The following is a 12,816-nucleotide window of genomic DNA, read 5'->3' on the forward strand; positions in this document are numbered from 1 at the left end:
ACTCTCCTAGAGAGGATACATAGATTTCTACACTCACTATGTTATGCAACCTTAGTCTTTACAATGATTGAGTGTTTGGCTTACTCTCATGAAGAGAATGTTAATGTTGGTACACTGACTAAGGTTTTGTTCCTAAGACACATATGTTTTGAACACCTTAGTCTACAGAGATGAATATCCTATGATACATTTGATGTTAAGGCAGACGAAGATGAAAGCAATTCCCAGCAAGGTTTTGAATGAGACAAATATAATACATGTTGTTATTTCTAACAAGTGTGTTAGTGTTTCAGATACAAGACCATGGACGATGACAAGCAGACCAGACGGAGACTCAAATGAATAGACGAAAACCAAGAAGGATGGATTGCGTCTGAAGTCACAACGAGAAGAACTACCTAGCATCCACACTCTCAAAAGAATACATGAAGTCACCAAAATAGAAGAAGAGAGAAGAGCAAAATAGGACTAGTGCTTATCCACAAATCAAAGTTGCATGTATCAGAGGAAGTACACCTACCAGTCAGCAAAGGACAATGCCTCTGTAGCTACAACACCAGGAAAGTACAGAAATATCTAGGTCATGATTAACACCAGATATAGAAGCAAACAAACAGTACAAAAAGACTCCATGAAACACAGATTCAGCAAGCAAACATTTAATGTAAGATCAGATGCATTAAATGCAAGAATCAACGAAGCCTATGCAAACTAAACAAAAGAATCAGATGATGGTTAGTCAAGCATCAAAACGAGGTCTGCTCACGGACGGAAGAACATTGAACAAACATCAGATAAGGAATACTATACCAGAAAAAGACATTGAAGTATCAGAAGAAAAGCCAAAGCGAAACCAAACCTGGAACAAGGAAAGCAGTGTGTGACACCCTCTACCCCGCATATCATAATACAAATAATAAAATTTTGAAATACCACAGTCTTTCATTTTTAAAATACCAAACATGTTCAGATAGAGAGCACCACATTCATAACTTAAACAAATAACATAATCAGTGGTAATTATATAAAAAATAAAGTTAAGGTCTTCAAAATAATTTAACAGAAAAAACATCCTAATTTTATCCTATCTACGCCTCGATGTCATATGTCCTATCATAGCAAATCCCAACATAGAAGCCTAAGCTTCATCATCAACATCCTCAGCCTCATGCTGATAATCACCTGTATGACAGTAAAAAAAAAACAACACAAGAAAAAAAAGGGAGTGAGAAACATCTCACTCTGGCTCATAGTGTAGAAATATACGCAGATAGCCAAACACAAACAAGACAGGTATAACATAGATAAATTAATAATAACACCACATCTCACTCATCCAAGACATATCAATTTTTCATATAACATTAAAATGCACATGTATGGACATGGAATACATTTTATCATGCATGTGACGCTAGTAAAACATCACATGGCATATTGCTGCTAGCAATACATGAAGAGTAGTTTAGGAGTACATGCCGGGTCACACCCTCTACGCACTCTCACCAGAAGGACATATTACCAGAGTCTCGTCGGGATAGCTAAGCCGCACAAGATACATCCCATGCATACAATGGGCGAGACTGGGACTTCTAAACCGAGTTATCCCCAAGGACTAATCCCCAAAGCTTTTACACTAGGGGCTTTCTCTGGCGGTGTATTCCATATCGTACCCTTAAAAACATTTATGCCCATGATGCATGTCAATCAAGACTCTATGCATTCTCATATCACATTATTATCATCACATCTCATCATCACATTTCATCATCACATTTCATCATCATATTTCATTATCATATTTCATCATCATATTCACATTATCACATTATCACATTATATTCACAATTCTCACAGAGCACTTTAATCCATATTAAAACTCATTTATTTGCAAAATTAAACACATATTTACATTCTGCAAACATTAAGGAACACAACAGAAAACTCAAAAGGTAAAACAGAAATCATTTAAACATTTAAAATTTGCCTATTTCTCATAAGGTTCCCACAAGAACCCACAGATCACTCTAATTCATATCAAAACTTGTTTATTTTAAAAAATAAACACATATTTATACATCTCATTCAACAAGGAATAAATTAGAACAATCAGAGAAAGCAAAACAGAAAACATTCATATTTTGCCTGTTTCTCATAGGATTCCCACAAGAACCCACAGAACACTCTAATTCACACGATAAACATTTAAAACAATACAATTAACTCATACAATTACCTCTTCAAACCATCTCCTCTTACATCACCATTGCATTCCCTTAGAGTTTACCATAGGAACCCATAGAGATCTCAAATCATACAATTAATTACATATAAAAAATAATAGGCAAAACAAATACAATTGGGGAAAAATCCCTCATACATGAGCATACAAAAAATTACAACAAACACAGGATTGGGGGCCAATCCCACTACCCAACAGATATTCCTACACCTAAAGCGAGGTTTCTCACTCCTCCCCTTACCTCGATAAGTAGGAGCTGAAACTAAAGCTAGATCTTGTTGGTCTCCTCCTCTAGGTTCCCCCTTGGTCTTCAGAGGGTGTAAAAGAAAAAGAGGTGAAAAGTGAAAAATGTGCTTTTGGAGTGACAGAGCGTTCTATTTATAGGCATCAGTAGTCACCAGAACGAACTATTTTGAAACTGGAACGGCCCATTCTGGAATCATTCATCATACATAAATTTCATATTCGGAACGACTCGTTCTGGACTCATACTTCATGTCCAAAATTCACATTTGGAATGACCCGTTCCAGAATCAAAACGGCCCGTTCTGGATATGAGTTTCAACTCACAACAGGCACATTTGGAATAGCCTGTTCCCAAATTAGAACGGCCCATTCTGGGTTCAAAGTTTACTCAGTGAATCATGTGTTGGAACGGTCCGTTCCAACCTAATCTTTCTAGGCCATTTTAGTAGTCTGGAATGGCCCGTTCCAATTTGAGAACAACCTGTTCTGGGCTACTAAAAATTAAAATATTACAAAATAATTTTCATAAATATTTATTGTTAAAATAGTCATAATTATTAAAAACCTTTAAAACATTCTATAAAACCCATTAAAATAGCTATAATAAAATAATCTCCATAAATATAAAATAAATAATAAATAATCATTATACTAGTAGAAAATTCGGGATGTTACAATTCTCCCCTCCTTTATGAAATTTCGTCCCCGAAATTTTCCTGCAACAGAAATGGGTAGACTCCTCGTATCTTGCTTTCTAATTCTCATGTAACACTTTCCTAAATATTTCCCATTAGAAACTACACTAACCAAATAAGATCAAATAGAAAATCTCATGTAACCTTACTACCTCGTTAAAGTACATCTCTATCAATCTCTCTAAAGAAGATCTAATATCAACAAGGGTAAGGTGAGCCACCTTGGTGAGTTTATCCACTAACCAAATAAGATTAAATTTCTTAAACATGTCAAGCAAAACTACAACTAAGTCCATAGATATAAAATCTCACTTCCAAACTAGGACGTCTAAAGGCTATAAAAATCTTAAAGACTTCTAGAGTTCGACCTTAGACTTCTAGGATACTACACATGAGTACACAAATTTCTCTACTCCTCTCTTTCATCTTAGTCCACCACGCTTCCGCTGCGCCACTCTGATACATCTTAGTAGCTCCTAAATGAATGTTAAGAATACTCTTATGTCCTCCCTCTAAGATCATCTTCTTAAATTAAAGATTACTAGGCACATGGATCCTATCATTGAACCCCAAAACACCATCAACTTCCACTCGTAAAGTGTTATCTATACCCCTACCAATCCTCTCCACTTGGTTCACTAAGAAAGGATCTAACTCCTAGGCTTCTCTAATCTCATCCATTAATTCACTAGTCACTTTCGACATACTAAATTCAATGCTTCTAAGGGTAAGCTCACACATCACGCTTAAGTTTCTAACTCTTCAATCAAATTCAACCCTTAAATCATCAAAGATGGTAGGTGAATGGTCATCCTTCTCAAGGCATCTGCCACAATATTAGCTTTTCTTCTATGACCCTCTCTAAAGATCAACCTCCTAAGCTTAAGTTCACTAGGTACACATACTCGATCTCAAAGTTTTACTACTCCATCTATACTTAAGGCAATCTCTTATCCATTATCTTGTCCTATAGCCTCATATCTTATCACTAAAATGAATAAACTAATTATGCTCCTCCAATTTTTCCTTTCACAATCCACTAGTTACTCGAGTCATACCCAGTTTCATACTACTAGGAGTAATCTTCACCAGTCAACTTAAATCCCTAATTTAAGCCCAAGGATCCATCTCTCTAATTATAAGGGAAGATAAATATAGAGGTTTCCTACTCAAAGCATCGATCACCACATTGGCTTTACCTAGATAACAACTAAGATTGAAATCCTAGTCCTTAAGAAATTTCAACTATCTCCTTTGTTCAAAAGATATTTAAGGCTCTAACGATCACTAAACACCTCAAGCTTAGAATCATCTAGGTAATGTCTCCAAATCTTAGTGTAAATATCATAACTGCTAACTCAAGGTCATAGATAAGGTAATTCCTCTCATGAACTTTCAATTGCCTAGAAACATAAGCTACTACATTTCCTTCTTGCATCAACACTCCATCCAAACCTATCTTAGAAGCATCACTATATATCACATAAGACTTACTAAAATCCAGTAATATTAACACTAGTCAATATTTCCTTAAGAGTTTGGAACTACTCTCACACTTACTATTCCACATAAAGGCAACTCTCTCTTCCTAGTCAATCTAGTCAAAGGTAATGCTATCTTAGAAATTTCCTCAATAACTCTCCTATAATAATAAGCTAATCTAAGAAAACTCTTAACCTCACTAAATGACTTTGGTATCTCCCACTTAAGTACAACTTCTACGTTTGATAAATCTACATTATACCTCCACTAAAATTTAAAAGACCTAGAAAACTCACTTCATACAACCAAAAATCATACTCAGATAACTTAGCCTAAAACTGTCTTGGATAAATCCTCACTCTTAACTCCAACTGATGATATCACACCTTGAGGTCAACCTTACTAAACTCACAAACATCCACTAATTAATCCTCGTATCAACATACACACATAACAAATCATCTTAGAATACCTACTTCAAACATTTGATATATATCATCCCTAAGCATGTACGAATCAATCACTGTTTACACCACATAACATGTACATGAACTAAATTTACCACATAGCATCATACAACCTTAAACAACCTCTCAATCCACATGATATCTCAGAACATCATGACAAAAATCAATTTTTATCCTTGCATTGCCTATCAACTCAAAAATATCATAACACCATACATATCCCTTCAACAACTGTAAAAGAAAATGATACCTAGAGAGTTATACTCATCCAAATGATCTCAAACCTATCTCAAAAGAAATCTAACAGAATAAGCCACAATATGGGGAATAATCTGCTCAATGTTATTTTCCTTTGTCGATGGATATGATAAATCTTCTAGTGTTAGAATGTTTCCAAAAACTTATCTATTTCGTCTGTATAATCATAATAATTTTTTTTATTTGATCATACAGAGTCTTCATATGGCACATATTTCTGATTCAAATTAATGCATTTTTTTTATTTATACATAAATTGATCTGCTCATGACTACAAGATTTTCTTACTCCCTAAACATTTAGCCTGTATATAAATCCTTTTGATGTCTGATTACCTTTAGAAACTCATCCATCTTGATGACTACAAATGAGAAAAATAATAATAAGTTCTTCTTGTACACATTTTTTCCCTCTCCCATGTACGTCTGCTGTTCAAACTTAATATAGTTTAACTAAGTATATAAGGTTCATGGAAGGTTATCATCTTGATAAACAAAATGCTCTGATAAAAGGTTTTGATATTCATGCTCCGATCAAAACATTATGGTCTAGCTATAATAAATAATCTTGATATCTACTTTGGTATCTATTTCTTTTTGATGATTACAAAGGGGGAGAAATAGAAAAGAATTGATCAATTTATCAAACACAGCTAAGAGATAATCTAGTAAGGGGGAGTGCATAAACTAAGGGGGAGAAATGAAATGAACCTGCTATAATATACAAATACCTCTGATTTAGTGTATCTGAAACCATTTGATCAATTATATTTGTCATCATCAAAAAGGGAGAGATTGTGAAGTCAGACGAAGACGAAAATAATTTCTAGAAGGTTTTGAATGAGACAAATATAATACATGTTGTTATTTCTAACAAGTGGGTTAGTATTTCAAATACAAGACCATGGACGATGACAAGCTAACCAGATTGAGACTCAAATGAACAGACGAAAACCAAGAAGGCTGGATTGCGCCTGAAGTCACAATGAGAAGAACTACCTAGCATCCACACTCTCAGAAGAACACATGAAGTCACCAAAATAGAAGAAGAGAGAAGAACAAATAGGACTAGTGCTTATCCACAAATCAAAGTTGCATGTGTCAGAGCAAGTATACCTACCAGTCAGCAAAGGACAACGCCTCTATAGCTACAACACTAGGAAAGTACAGAAATGTCCAGGTCATGATTAATACCAGATATAGAAGCAAACAAACAGTACAAAAAGACTCCATGAAAAATAGATTTAGCAAGCAAACATTTAATGCAAGATCATATAGATTAAATGCAAGAATCAACGAAGCCTGTGCAAACTAAACAAGAGAATCAGATGACGGTTAGTTAAGCATCAAAACGAGGTCTGCTCACAGATGGAAGAACATTGAACAAACATCAGATAAGGACTACTACTAGAAAGAGACATTAAAGTATCAGAAGAAAAGCCAAAGCGAGACCAAACCTGGAACAAGGAAAGCCGTGTCGAACATCAGAAGAAGCTAGATGGTCAACTCTATCAAAAGAATACTTAAGGCAAGGCACATCATGAGAACTAGAGAATTCAAGCCATTAAATAGAAAAAATACAATATGTGCACCAGACGACTATGAGTCTAATATTAGATGGATTTGTGTCAAGAACAACCTCTACTACAACGTGAAGAAATGGACCAAGCGTGAGACAAAGATAAGAAGAAACTCAACCATGCATCAGATGAAGGACAACACAAATTGAAAGACACTCCAGACGGAAACAATGTTTGTCTATTCATATTGTTGACCAGATCAAAGAAAAAGCAAAGCATTAAACTCAGACCTTGAGATGAAGGTCAAGATTAAGATGCACAAAACTAACAGCCGAAGACGAAGATTGCTACGCAAGCAATTAAAGAAGCAAGTCTCAAGAGACAAACCAAGGCATTGTCTACAACCACACAGAAGCTTTGAACGTAAAACGTGCGATCTAAATAAAGAAATGAAGAAGAAGAAAAGCACGCAAAAGCAAAAGCATGCATATGTTAGAAAAAGTGCATCACTTTTTTTAGAAAACACAAAAAAAAAATTCATTTAGCAACCACCAAAATCGGTCGCTAAATTGCTAAAATCGGTCGCTATTTACTTTAGCGACTGAATTTAAGTAGTCGCAAAAACCCTAGTCGCAAAGCTATATATAGCGACCGAAAATTTTGGTTTAGCGACTGAAAATTTTGGTCGCAAAATGGTTACAATGATTTTGGTTGCTAATGTGTATGGGGACCAAATTAGTGACCGAATAAATCGTCGCTATATCGGTTGCTAAAGATTTATTTTTTATTTTATTAAATTTTATAGGCGTCGCAAATTCGGTCCTACGAAACACACATTTTTGGCCTCTCAAGGATTCTATTTCACAATACTTCACTTTTCAGCATGTTTTGTCCTTAATTACACAATTTTTGGGAAACTTCCCAGAAGGTCACCCATCCCTATATTACTCCAAGTCAAGCATGCTTAACTGTGGAGTTCTTATGAGATAAGCTACCGAAAACACTACTAGAAAAATTAAAATTAGAGAGGGAAAAAATCCGTCACTAAACTTCAAAAAATCCGTCACAAATCAGTTAGTGACGGAATTTGTGACGGAAATGATTCCGTCACAAAATTTGGCGTCACAAAATATTTAGTGACGGATTATTTTCTCCGTCACAATTAGTGACGGAATTAAGGCGTCACAAACAATATAATTTCCGTCACTAATTTGTAACAATAAATGTTTAGAAATTAATAAAAATCCGTCGCAATTTGTGAGGGATTAAATCCCTCGCAATTTGTGAGGGATTAAATCCGTCACAAACTGTGATGACTCTAATTAAGTAGAATCCGTCACAATTTGCGAGGGATTAAATCCCTCGCAATTTGTGAGGGATTAAATCCGTCACAAACTGTGATGACTCTAATTAAGTAGAATCCGTCACAATTTGCGAGGGATTAAATCCCTCGCAATTTGTGAGGGATTAAATCCGTCACAAACTGTGATGACTTTAATTAAGTAGAATCCGTCACAATTTGCGAGGGATTAAATCCCTCGCAATTTGTGAGGGATTAAATCCGTCACAAACTGGGATGAATCCCTCACTAACTGTTGATGCCTAAATCTGAGGAAACCATTGTTTTTAAGAGTCTGGTAATCGATTACCTATACATGTAATCGATTACCAGACATCATATGTTCGAAATTTACTTATTAAAAGGTTCTCTGGTAATCGATTACCCATTTCTTGTAATCGATTACCAGAGCCTATTATTGAAAAAATTTCAATCAAAACAAAAATATCAAGTCTTTTTTATGAAAATGCATGATATCATTTAAAATGAAGATAAAAGAACAATACAGACATCAAGAAGAGTTCCCAAGATTAATGATGTGCTTAATGGGCAAGACAACACATGAAAAATAATGAATGACCTCTATCAGTGTAACTATGACAATAAAGCTTCATTGGAGTATATCCATAGCCATGATACTTTTCATCATTTAGAGATCAAAATCCACAAGGCACACATTTAGGCAAAGAAACCCCTTCAAACAATACACATGAAGCAACCTAATTTTACTAAGCTAGATTGCTTATATAGTGATGACCTTATACCTATCTACCAAACATACAATTAATGCACAGTTTGATCCTAACAGGGACTATTTGATCCTAACAGGTGGATGGGGTCTTTTTTTTTTATCAATAAATTCTAATTATATAGGTAATGAGAATCAAAATGAAATAAAAGTTGAACAAATTTTAGTGAAACAGGCCAAATTTCAGACTAATTTGATCTGAAATCTATACAATACACAATCCTCAAATTTAGAGCAAGGTGCAAGAGGATGTATGTTCTACTAGGCAGTAGACAATAAAAAATAAATGTAGAGATAGTGCTGCATGAATGTAGAGATAGTGCTGCATGAAATTTTTTCCTCTTGCATTTTCTTTTGATAAAAGAAATGGCATTGAGGTCTAGTATCAGTAGTATGTATTTCAAAAGAATCAGAGGGACAAACATAAAAGTAGTAAGTGTTTCAGTTATGTAAAGTAGCAAAAACAGGGGGAACGGTCTACTTCTAAACAGTGACATTTAATATGCATATAAGATAGAAAATAATCAAAATATGTGCTCTAGTTATATTTATACAGAAAATCGAAAGTGCTTTGAATTGGTGGCAATAAACAACAAACGACATTGACTCTAAATATGCTATACACTTATCGATAAACTTTGTAGACAGTATGAAATATAAGGAAACCTAATAAAGTTAAAAAAAATGGCCTACTTTCTTCTCAATAATCTGTTTAAATACCTGTTTTACTTGATTTGCCTCTTCTGGTGACTTTTTTTGTTCCCGGCGCACACGGGCTTCCATGTCTTGTAGTTCTTGATTTAAAGTTGCACATTCAACCTGATAATAGATGTTACCAAAAACATTTTAGCAGATTTTTCTTTCAGAATAGTAATCACTAATCAGCCTTCACATTCAAAAAGGAAAAAACGTTAACTATTTATTCATGTACCTCAAGAAGTGCCACCTTCTGCTCAAGTTCTGCAGCACGCTCCTCTTCTGCTCTTCGCTCAGCAGATGCTAGGTCCTCTCTTAGAGCCTAAAAGATCAGCAGTTTTAATATGCAAACAGCTTCATCACATGAATGGGAAATATTGTATAATTATAGTAATCTTACATGGATCAGAGAACCTACTTACCTGCATCATCCTTGTTTCTGTTAGTTCTCGATTTCTCATCATTGATTCCATGCTTTCCTGGTAAAATATGACTAGTGTAGTATGAACCTACTTACCTGCATATAAAATCTAAAGTTAAAATTAATAATTTGATCCATCAAATATTCTGTCTCAGTTAACAGGCCACAACAAAAATAATGGAAATAAATTATTTCCATTATGAATCAAATAAACACACCATAGACAAGAGTAGTATGAAATGAAACATTCAAACAAAAGTGGCATGATGGAGTGCTCACCCATCAATTGCAGCCACAACAAGCCAACCAAACATCCCAACAATACCATTTCCATGCCCTTTCACTTTCCGCGCAGCTGCAATGGCCACGGCCTTGTTCTTGAAAACTTGATAGAAATAATAGTAAATGCCCTGATAACATTTAAAATAAGCATTTAGATAACAACCCCACAGAAAAGCACATCACGTATCACATTTTAGCCATGTTTTGATAAACTTTTCATACACTTATATACCAGGGGAAAATAAAAAGATGAAATGAATAAAAATTTTCTCATTAAGTTATAATACAACTTATACATAAACTAATTTATAGAAATTCTCTCATTTAGCTTATACAAAAGTTGATTTTAACTGGTGGATAAATTAATTTTAACTTGTAAGATAAACTTAATCCATTTTAACTTGTATTTATTAAAAAAAAATTATTCAAATAGGGCCTTAAGCCTTGAACTTTGCATCTTTATGAATGGTGAATACTGAATAATGGGCAAAGGCTATTATGGGGTATGGTTAAAAACTGAAACTTGATAACCTGAGAAGCAAAAGTTCCAAGAAGAGAAGGCTTGAGGCCACTATAGAGTCCACCCCAACCCTCACTTCCGATGACCTGAAAAAGGGTCAAATATTCAATCAAGACACCATCTAAACAGAACCAACCAAAAGAGAAAAAAATTGAGCAAAGTTAGAACCTGAAAGATCTGAAGAAGAGTGCCAGGAGTACCCAATCAACTTCACCAGATTAGGATGCCTAAGCTGCCCTAGAAAATTCACCTCCGTCTGCACCACAAAAACACACACACACAAAAATTAACCAGACAAACTAAAATAAAAAAAAGATGCAAAACGCAAAACGCAAAATGCAAGACGCAAAATGCACGAGCCACTCGCGATGTCCCTGTAGTCCCTCCTTGTTCAACACTTTGACCGCTACAGGTAGCCATTTGAGTCCCACTCTCACGTTCTCATCAATGTAGCCTTTGTAAACAGTTCGAACCCTCCCTCGCCGAGGATGTAGTCGCCGCGGAAGCTCTTCGTTATGGTCTCCAACTTGTACAGCGTGAACGCGATCACGTGCGTGTAGAGCAACGTGAACGGTCGATTCGGCGTTTTCTAGGGTTTGGAGAAAGAGATTTGGTGTGGGAGGAGCATCCACCGGCTCCCTTGCGGCGTCAGTAGGCGAAGGCAGTGAGAGAGAGGGAAGGTGAAAAGCATTTAAAGAGAGAGAGAGAGAGAAAGGGTTTGAAATGAGAGGGAAAAAACTAAAATGGATTTTTAGTGTGCGGAGAGTTTTGGCACCAAAACTTATTTTGACGAAAGTTCCCAACTCCTCTTTATTTCCCTACCCCGCCCATTTCACAACTATTTATATTAAAATCATTCATTAATTAATTAATGACCATCACATTAAAATATTAAATGCATTTATTAAATTATATATCTATGGTAAATTGACTAGATTTATTTTGATGTAATATAATAAAGGATCCATTTTTTTTAACTTAAAAGCAAGTGTTTTTAAATAAATATTTAAAAATAACAATTCTTTAATTAGTAGATGAGAGATATTTCTTTAAAAAAAACACAAAACTGTTTATTGAAAAAAAAAACACATTAAAACCTAAAAAGGTACTTATTTTATTAAAATATATTATAAGAATTTTTTTTAAAAAAATAGACCTATATTTTAAAAACTTAAATGCACTTTTATGTATAAAAATATAATTTTAAAAATATATTTTTATGTTAACATTTTTAAATTAAATTTTATAAAAATAAATATTAACTAATTTTTAAATATTTAATAATTTTAAAAAATAATATTATATAATATTTAATAATTTTAAAAATATTTTTTAATATTCAATAATTAAAAACATGAAGAGATAAGATAAAATATATGAGTGAAATAAGAAAAAAAAATATGAGTAATTTTAAATTCTTACTTTTTTTGAAAATTTGAAATTTTACTATTTTAAAATTTTTTACAAATGTATGAATTTCAAATTCTTTATAATTTCTCTATCCAAACAAGGTATTTTACTTCAAAGAAGTTGAAATTATTCAAACAAATGAATTACTTAATTCGAATTTTTCATCCAAACACAGTATTAAGGTATTGAGATAATGATTTATTTAATATTTTTAGTATTTAAAATGTTGAGAAAATTTGTCTTTTATCTCTCAAATTTATAACTGAATTTTTTTTTAGTCTTTGTAATTATGAAAATAGGTTATACATTTCACATGGTATTTAAAAATGTATTTTTTTATTTATTGATTTTTTTTGTGTATTTGACGTTCTTAATATGAAATAAGTTCTTTGACAAATTAAGAAGACAAAGTTTAAAAAAGTTAAGTCAAAACTATGTAGAAGACTATAATAAATAATAATTCAGGTTTAGACTTTAATTTTATAAAATAA

The 12,816-nt window shown here is 33.7% G+C and overlaps 1 protein-coding gene across 4 annotated transcripts; it reads right to left on the reverse strand.

Moving 5' to 3' along the window:
- LOC145955681 (golgin candidate 1-like) lies at nucleotides 1–11,731 on the reverse strand. Of its 4 annotated transcripts, none has more exons than XM_083070684.1 (7): nucleotides 11,084–11,731; nucleotides 10,927–11,001; nucleotides 10,393–10,523; nucleotides 10,115–10,222; nucleotides 9,928–10,014; nucleotides 9,717–9,815; nucleotides 1–1,182 (listed from the first exon to the last, which is right to left on the reverse strand). In XM_083070684.1, the coding sequence occupies exons 4-7, from the start codon at nucleotides 10,163–10,165 to the stop codon at nucleotides 1,114–1,116; spliced, it is 306 nt and encodes a 101-aa protein (XP_082926810.1). In that variant the 5' UTR covers nucleotides 10,166–10,222; nucleotides 10,393–10,523; nucleotides 10,927–11,001; nucleotides 11,084–11,731; the 3' UTR covers nucleotides 1–1,113. The 4 variants fall into 4 exon arrangements, 3 of the variants coding, with proteins under 3 accessions (XP_082926810.1, XP_082926809.1, XP_082926811.1); XM_083070683.1 differs by having other exon boundaries at nucleotides 5–1,182; nucleotides 10,115–10,209; nucleotides 11,084–11,725; XR_014432334.1 differs by lacking the exon at nucleotides 1–1,182 and having other exon boundaries at nucleotides 9,504–9,815; nucleotides 10,115–10,209; nucleotides 11,084–11,171; nucleotides 11,272–11,709.
- Nucleotides 11,732–12,816: the final 1,085 nt, after the last annotated feature.

Source organism: Cajanus cajan, chromosome 3 (genome assembly GCF_000230855.2).
Source record: "Cajanus cajan strain Asha chromosome 3, NIPB_CcT2T_4, whole genome shotgun sequence".
In the NCBI taxonomy this organism is placed as follows: Eukaryota; Viridiplantae; Streptophyta; class Magnoliopsida; order Fabales; family Fabaceae; genus Cajanus; species Cajanus cajan.

Excerpts from the sequence above, each read along its gene's own strand:
- LOC145955681 (XM_083070684.1), bottom strand. The coding sequence starts at position 10,165 with ATGGAATCAATGATGAGAAATCGAGAACTAACAGAAACAAGGATGATG. Across the intron at positions 9,816-9,927 it reads AGAAGGTGGCACTTCTTGAG|GTTGAATGTGCAACTTTAAA; the intron begins GTACATGAATAA and ends ATCTATTATCAG. Across the intron at positions 1,183-9,716 it reads AGGCAAATCAAGTAAAACAG|GTGATTATCAGCATGAGGCT; the intron begins GTATTTAAACAG and ends ACTGTCATACAG.